Source organism: Orycteropus afer, unplaced genomic scaffold (genome assembly GCF_000298275.1).
Source record: "Orycteropus afer afer isolate SDZICR_OR568_19922 unplaced genomic scaffold, OryAfe1.0 scaffold00476, whole genome shotgun sequence".
NCBI classification, from domain to species: Eukaryota; Metazoa; Chordata; class Mammalia; order Tubulidentata; family Orycteropodidae; genus Orycteropus; species Orycteropus afer.
This window is the reverse complement of record NW_006922063.1, coordinates 1,633,909-1,642,156: the sequence shown is the minus strand read 5'-3', so window position 1 is coordinate 1,642,156 and position 8,248 is coordinate 1,633,909. Positions and strand designations below refer to the sequence as shown.

At 55.2% G+C, this 8,248-nt stretch overlaps 1 protein-coding gene across 1 annotated transcript; it reads right to left on the bottom strand.

Annotated features, from left to right (window-relative positions):
* Positions 1-3,149: 3,149 nt before the first annotated feature.
* LRFN3 (leucine rich repeat and fibronectin type III domain containing 3) lies at positions 3,150-7,551 on the bottom strand. Its single transcript, XM_007954863.2, has 2 exons — positions 6,131-7,551; positions 3,150-3,615 (listed from the first exon to the last, which is right to left on the bottom strand). The coding sequence occupies exons 1-2, from the start codon at positions 7,549-7,551 to the stop codon at positions 3,150-3,152; spliced, it is 1,887 nt and encodes a 628-aa protein (XP_007953054.1).
* Between the last annotated feature and the right edge of the window lie 697 nt (positions 7,552-8,248).

Here is an 8,248-nt window from a genome sequence, read left to right as displayed (position 1 = left end):
CTCTGGGATCAGGAAGTACTGTTTTCTCCACTGACTGCCTAGCACTTGGCCGTGGAAAAAAGTCTTCATTCCCGTGCTTCAGGGAAATCCGTTCCACAGAGTTAGAGCTTTGGATAGCAGACGGCCCCCACACTCCTCTTCCAAGGAGGAAGGTCCAGTCTCTGCACTCCTGCCTCAGAACCAGGCGGTGGGACTGTGCTTCATACGGGCTGCTTCTGTGTAGGGGATGGTCCTTTCACCTCTCTCTTGAATCCATCCAGTTCAGGCACTGACCTGGCCCAGGCCACCCCCCTGCCTAGACCATCACAGCAGCATCCTCACTGGTTGACCCGCTTCTCCCTTGTGCTCACAGTCCGTTCGCCACGTGCACACAGACCCTCTGGAGCTTCTTTGAGATCAGGGAGCCCTACTCCCTTCACTGCTTGAAACTCTCTGATGCCTTCTCATGCCACTGAGAATAAAATCCAGACTCCCTGCATCATCTGCCCCTTGCCACTTTCCAGCTTTGACCCTACATCTCTCCCTTCTCCTTCACTGGCTTTCTTCAGTCCCTTTTAGATACCATACATCCTTCAGCCCCAGAACTTCTGCACAGGCTGGGCCCCTCACATGAAATGCCCTTCCCAGCCCCTGCGTAGTTAGCCTGGGCACAATATTCAGGTCTCAGCTAAGGAGTTACTTCCTCCAGGAAGCCGCCCTCAAGCTCTCTGCCTGGGCCAGGGCTCCCTGGTATAGGATCTCATGACCCCATGTACCTCTCCTGCACAGCTCTCCTTGCCATCACGAACGCATTTGCTTGTGTGGTTATTTAACGTTGGCGTCCCCACCAAATGGTGTCATTTTCTCAGCACCGAGTTCCAAGCCCATCGCACACAGTAGGCACTCTCATCAAGAGATTTATGAACAGTGCCCTCTCCTCCCCCTCATGGTAGCAACTGGTATTTTGTAGCTGGCACTAAGGACCCAATCCTCCCACTCTCTAGGTCCCCTTTCCCAAGATTTATCACTCGCGGTCCCTGACCTGGGCTCTCAGCCACCAGAGAGTACCAAACAAGAGGGAGACCTTCATGATGCTGCTGGTGGGCTGATGAGTCAGACCAGGTCCCCAGGACTCGGATTTGTTCCAAGGCTGATGAAGTATCATTTCCAAGACCTGCACTCACCAAGCAAGTTGGAGCAGAATCTAGGATCTGCATTCCGTGAGGATAAGGCCATATGCACCAGGTCACCAGAATGGCCAGTCCAGCCTTGGAGTCCCCTTCAGCATGCCTCTCACACCAGCACCACTCCAGAGAAGGCTGACGGGACCCAAATTCCCTCCACGTCACTACCTCTGGATCCACCACTAGGGATGCCCCGAGACCAGGATGCACCACTCTTTTTACTGCCAAGCCCACTCCTACATTTCCTGGACTCGGAGTTTGCTCCTCCAAACTCTCCAGCCCTGGTACCTGAGAGGGCTCTAGAGCATTGCATTGCTCTAGAGTCAAGACCAGCCCTGGCTGGAGACATGGGTTCCAAACAACACGAGGAAGGACCTTCATGATGCTGCTGGTGGATTGGTGAGTCAGACCAGGTCCCCGGGACTCAGATTTTCCCAAACCTGATGAAGTACCGTTTCCAAGGCTCCAGGCCCACAGAATACCAGGGTCTGCAGGTCCTATCCACACTTTTTTTTACCTCTGCTGTCATCTCAGCAGAGCCCGGACCTGCTTCAACTTTCTTTCAACTTCAACACTTCTCACTGGGGTCACGTTTGAATCATTAAACACAACCGTCACCTGCACCTGACTTGCCTGCTTTTTCTCCCCCTGCTGCTCCTGTTTAGTCTTCGTTAGATTTTCCTTCGCCTGTCCCCTGAATATGGAAACTCAGTGGTTGGGCCCTGGAACCCTTCCTAGAGGCTGTCTCACTCACCCTAGTACCTCGTTACCTCAGTTCCCCATCTCTGCTGACGAAGTCCTCCTTTCTGTTCCCAGTCCCAGCCTGAGACGGGGGGAGGGGGGTCCTGTGGCCTCCTGGACACCACCCTCTGGACATCCTCTGAGCCCCTCACTGGGTTCCACACTGACCTCAGCATCTCCCTCAAAGCTGCCCCTCCTCCCTGCCCCTGCATCAGGGCAGCCCCAAGTCCCCTTCCCTGGGCAGAGCCCTGGGTCTCTCACCCTAGATGCCTCTAGACCCCATGGCTCCTCAGGCCACAGCCCACCCACTTGGCTTCCTGAGTGTCTCTCCCCAACTGGCCCCCCTTCCATCAGCCCTGCCCTGGTCCAGCTCTGGCTTCTTCCTGGACTCCCAGCGTCAGTCTCCCACTTTGGTCCACCCTCCTTATGGTGGCTACATGGATCTTCCTAAAACTCAAACCTGACCCTGTCCTTCCTCTGCATACAGTCCTCCATGGTTCCCTGATTCCCTGATACCATCCATCAGCCCAGAGTCTGAGCTCCTCAGCCTGGAGGTCCTGGTCCCTGCCCACCCTCCTGCCTCATTTCTCCCACAGTGCCTGGTGCCATACCCTCTGCCTGGAACAGCCTTCCCTCTGCTCCTTGCCCAATTATCTCCTTCAGGTGTCATTCTCAGATCACACATCTCATCCCCCAGGAGCCCCACCCCCAGACTACACCTTAGGCTGTCGGGCACCTCCTGTGGCCTTCCACGACCTTCTAGGCTTTCCTCATCACAGAACTGCTCATGCTGGGCTATCAATTTCTGGGCATGTTTTTCCCCTCAGTGAACTATAAGCCCCCTGAGGGCAAGGCTCAAGGCTGTCTGGGTCACCGTAGCATTGCTTAGCAAGGGCAAACCCAGAGTAGATGTTTAAGGAAAGTCTGTTGACTGAATGGATGGCCACCTTTGGCCTCCCAGGGTTCTCAGACACAACTGTAGGGGTGGGCTTCACCCCTGAGGAGACATTCCCCAGCTCCAGACCCCTGCGTGAGCCCTCCGACCCCCACAGACGGAGACAAGGGCAAGGGCCCAGGCCCAAGCTTGGAAAAATAGGACTTTCTTGTTGTGCCCTGGTACCCCAACACCCTCCCCATCAGAGTTTTAAAAACCATGAGCAATTTGGTGAGTCTGTGGCCAGGCCCCATGATGTGCCAGGGTCCTGGTGCTGCTGGGCCGGAGGGGCCGTGGAAGTGGGCATGTGGCTAGGGGCCCACAGGTTCGTGGCTGGGTCCCCAGGGCTCGCAGTCCAGCTGGACTACGGTGTGAGCCCTGGGCGCGGAGGACTCAGAGGTTGGCAGGGCTGGCGTGGGGCCGAGGGCGCCGTTCGTCTGGGAGCAAACGCTGCTGACAGGTGCAGGCACCTTGGCCTTGCCAGGGGGCTGGCCTCCGTGCACCTTGTAGCGCATGAGTAGCACGAAGATGAAGACAAGTACCGACGCCACGATGACACCGCCCAGTGCAATGATCATAGTGCCACCCAGGAAGGGTGCGTGCGGGGCTCCGCACGGCCGCAGCGCTGGCTCCGTGGAGAAGTGGGCACACCCCACTGGCCGCGTGGCCGTCAGCCCTGTGGCGCTGTCCTCGTAGACCGCTAGCACGCACAGATCGTAGGAACGGCCTGACCCCAGGTCAGTCAACAGGAATGAGTGGCTGTCCGCCGGGATCATCCTAAAGGGACAGGCAGGTAGGGGTCAGGCCTCTGGCTGCCCAGCACCCACACACGCTTTCTCCCCGCAGCCTACGTCCTACAGGGCTGGAGTCTCTCCAGTGTGCTGCCTCATTTTGCTCTAGCCCACTTAGTTCCCTCCAACTACTATCCCAATTGCCTTTGGTCGCCGTTCTCTTTGAACCCACCACTTGAGTTTCCGTTAGCCGACTGATTGATATTCCTCAGTCTGTTCCTCACCATTCTGTCTCCCTGTATGTAGCCAGCTGCCCGTTTCCCAGTCTGACTTCACGCTCTAGCCTGCTGCCCGAGTTCCTCTAGGCCCGCTGCCCACCTCCCCTCCGTTTTGCTGCCCAGTTTCACTCTAGCCTCACTGCCCAATTTCTCCGCAGCTTACCACTTGATTTCTCCAAAGCCTGTTTCATACCCACCTGTTTCATATCCAATTCCCCACCTGTGCTGCCATTCAATTTCTCTCCACCTGGAGTCCAATCTCCGTCTTGCTCCACTGCCCAATTTTGCTCTGGTCGCTGCTTGATTTCACTCTGGCCCCACCACCTACTTCTCCTCTATCTCACTGCCTGCATTCCTCTTCTCTCACCCAATTCCCCTTTAGTCCACTACCCAAGTTGTCTCTAGCTCTGTCCCCAGTTCACTGCCCGGTTCTATTCTAACCTGGTCTGACTTCCCTTCAACCCTATGCCCATTTCCTTCTCACCTCCATTCAATCTCCCTCTCATGCTACCTGCCAATCTTCCTCCAGACCTTCACCCAATTTCCCTCTGGATCCCGATTTCTCTCCAGCTTGTGCCCAACTTCCCTTTTCCGGCTGCCTGGTTCTCCTCAGCTAGAATTCTCTCTAATCTAACAGCCAGATTCTGCCATACCCAACTTCCTTCTAACTGCCAATAAATTTCACCCTTGCCTATTGCTGTATTATGTCTACGGTCTACTTTCCAATGAGTCCTATCATCTGCTCAGTCCCTTTTCAATCAACTGATAGTTGCCTCAAACACTACTGTTGATTTCTCTTCCTCCCTGTTGCCTGATTTCTTTCTAGCTCTATCACTGCACACTGGTTTCTACTTAGCCTTACCACCCAATTCCACTCTATTTCCTTTTGTAGCAGGGCACTCTGTAGGAGATCTGACTCACATTTTAATCTTTGTTTTATTCCTAGGCTGCTTTAATGAGAAAGGTAGAGGGGGCCCTGTGACTGTAGAAGAGTGAATGTCTAGGACAGCATTTGTCTATTCTCTGCCAGGGAAGGTGCATAGATTTGTGTGACACTAAGGTATGGTCCCGCCATGGAATCTACAATTCAGTAGAATTCACTGTAGTCTGAGAAAGGGAGTGGAATGAGCTCATTGGGTTTCCAGGACTGAAGAAGAAATTAGGATCCCTTGAGTTATGGGCCTTGAAGAGGGAAAGGGGATTCAGGGACTAGGTTTGCAAGATGCTCACCACAGCCCTTCTGAGGTCCAGACCTCTGCAGCCAAGCCTCAAGGACTGCACCCTTGGTCCAACCTGGCAGTGAGGACAGGATGTCATCCACAACTCTCCATGCAAAGTGAGACCTCAATCAAAAATGTCAGCGGCATCTGGGTCACCAGCCACCACTACTGACCATATGTGGCTGCAGCAGATCCACCAGACGCCCTCCTGTTTGGGAGCAGAAGTTGTCACAACCCACCTCTTAGAGTGTGGAAGTCCCAGGCTTTGAGTTTGCAACACTGAAGGGGTGAAGGAAGCCTCCAAGAGCTGCAAACTGACTATTCATGCTCACCCAGCTGGTGAGCATTTGAATTTGGTGTAATTTGATTTAGAAAATAAAAGATTTAGGTATCACTATATTAGAATTCCAAACTTGTGGACCACAAGCCGGAAGCCTAATCTCTACTTAACCCCACCCCTAATTTTCCTTTTGACCTTCACCTTGATTTTCTTTGTAAGAGAGCTTCCTCATTCTCACTTCCTTTTGCCTGTGATCCCTGTACCTTCTGGCTTGAACACCCTTTCTTCCTGCAGCCTGGCTTCTTTCTAGCCCTGTCATCCTGAAAATGTGGTTCCTCCTTACCTTTGTTACTTACACTTGTTTTTATTCCCCTTCTGCCTTTTTACTCTCTCTGCCTGCTTTCTTTTACTCTTACTCATGGATTTCCTTTATACTCTCGCTACTTCACTTCCTTTTTATGCCTATTACATTTACTATCGTTGCCTTACTTTTTTTAATCTACGTAGTCATATTCCTTTTAGCGTTTTTTTTTTTTTTTTTTTAGCTCTGTGGCCTGATTTCTTTTTACATTTTCTGCCTAATTTATTTTGCCCTTTTTGCCTGACTTCTTTTTACCACTGCTGCCAGATTTCTCTTGCCCTCTCTGCCTGATTATTGGCCCCCTTGCTGGACAAAGGAGACTTTGTAAACTTTGAAGCTCATTTCTCAGCTGTGCTGCAGTCCGGGACATCGACCTTCAACCCACCCTCGCCCCATGCCACCACACCACCTGGGCTCTGCACCTGTAGACAAGGCTGTCATCGGCTGAGCTGTTGTACTGGATCTGATACATGCGGATGCCTGGGATAGGTCGCTGGTCCGGCCACTGGACAAGGGCTGCTGTGGCCCCCTGCTCAGTCACCTGCACGCCGTGGCTGGCGGGGGTGCCTGTGTCAGCTGCCTTGGCTGAGGCTGAGGCAGAGGCAGCAGAGGGTGGGGTGAGGACATCAGGATCCCCGTCCCGCGGGGGGTCACAGCTGGTGCTGTTGGCCAGCTGGGGGGGTGGGGGAGGACCCACAGTCAGCTCCACAGCAGCTGTGGCCTCGCCGGCTGCGTTGGCCGCAATGCAGGTGAAGATGCCGCCGTCGCCCGGCTCGGTGACCAGCAGTTCCAGCGTCCCATTAGGGAAGGCGCGGGCACGGCTTGAATTCCCTAGCAGCCGGCCCTGGGGTGACACCCAACGCACACGGGGCTCAGGGTCCCCCACTGCCCGGCAGCGCAGGGCAGCTGGCCGACCCGCAGGCACTGCGAGGGGCGGCGAGCGGTGAGTCACCACGGGTGGCTCGCACACGAACTCCTCCTCGCCCACAGCCCAGAAGTAGCGGCCACCCAGAGCAGGTGGCGAGGCACAGGCCTCAAGGTCATCCTCCCGCGCCAGCCGCCGCAGCCACACCAGCTCACAGTTGCAGTGCAGGGGGTTCCCACCAAAGGCCAGCACCAGGGCGGAAGCAGGTGAGCCACGGGGCCGGGCGAGCAGTGGCAGGCGCGAGAAGAGTGGGTCGGGTGGGATGGTGGTCAGGCGGTTGGAGGTCATGTCCAGCCGTGCCAGCTTGTGCAGGCGGGAGAAGGCGCCGGCAGGGACGGAGGCCAGCAGGTTATGATCAAGGCCCAATGTGTTGACATTGCCTAGGCGGCCCAAAGCCTCCCAGGGCAGCTGCTCAAGGTTGTTGTAGGAGAGGTCGAGGTCCTCAAGTGTCTCAGCACAGTCGTCCAGGGCACCGGCGGCCAGGGCTGCCAGCTGGTTGTTGCTCAGGATGAGGTGGCGCAAGTTGACCAGGCCGCGAAGCTGACCCTCTCCCAGAGAGGTCAGCCGGTTGCCATCAAGGTGCAAGGCGCGCAGGGCGCGAAGATCAGCAAAGGCACCGGCCGCCACGTGGCGGATAGTGTTGCGTGACAGGCTCAGGTGCAGCAGGCCTGTCATGTTGGCCAGGTCGCGGCGGCGCACAGCTGCAATGAAGTTGTCTGCCAGGCGCAACTCAGCTGCTCGGCGGTCCAGTGAGGGTGGCACGAAAAGGAGGCCAGCCCCTGGGCACAACACGCTTAAAGGCAGTGACTGTGTCTGGCAGCGGCAGCGGCGGGGGCATGGGCTGGGTGTGGCTAACTGGGGTGGAGATGAGGCAGGGGCTAGTGGCAGCAGGCAAAGGAGCAGCGGGAGGACGGCCATTGCGGGCAGAGGCGGCCTGCAGGGAAGGGGAGAGGTGTTAGGTAGGCTGGGACCGGAGGAAGGGCACCTGGGGGGGTCAGGGCAATCAGAGAAGGTCACAAAGGGCTGCAACTGGAAGAGACTGCCAAAGACAGTCAGAGAGAGAGGTGGCCACACATGGTCAAAAGCCAGCGGGGGTGGCCAAAGACCTGGACAAATCTGTTCTGGGTGGACAGGGGGCAGGAAGAAATGAACAAAGATGGTCGCAGAGAAGGAAGGTGATTAGAAATGGTCAAAGATGGTTAGAGAATGGGAGAGTTGGTCAGGGTGGGTAGAAACTAAAACAAGGCTTTGGAGGTGGTCAAAGAGAGATGGTCAAAGATGATTATAGAGAGAAGAGGTGGTGGGGGTGGTAGGAATGATTAGAAGTGGTCAAACATGACCAGAGAGGGGAGGTGACTAGAGACAGTCAAGAAGATGAGAGGTGGACAAAGAGAAAAGAGGTGGTCAAGGGTAGTCCGATTCAGGAGAGATGGTCAAAGATGGTCAGAAACAGAAGTGCTAGAAATGATTAAAAGCTAGAAGAGGTGGTCAGAGAGATGGGGAACAGATAGATATGCCAGAGACAGTCAGAGACCAGGGTGATGGGTGTCAGCAGAGGTATCAGACAAAGGAAAGGTAGCCAGAGATGTTAGAGCACCAATGATCAAGAGAGAGG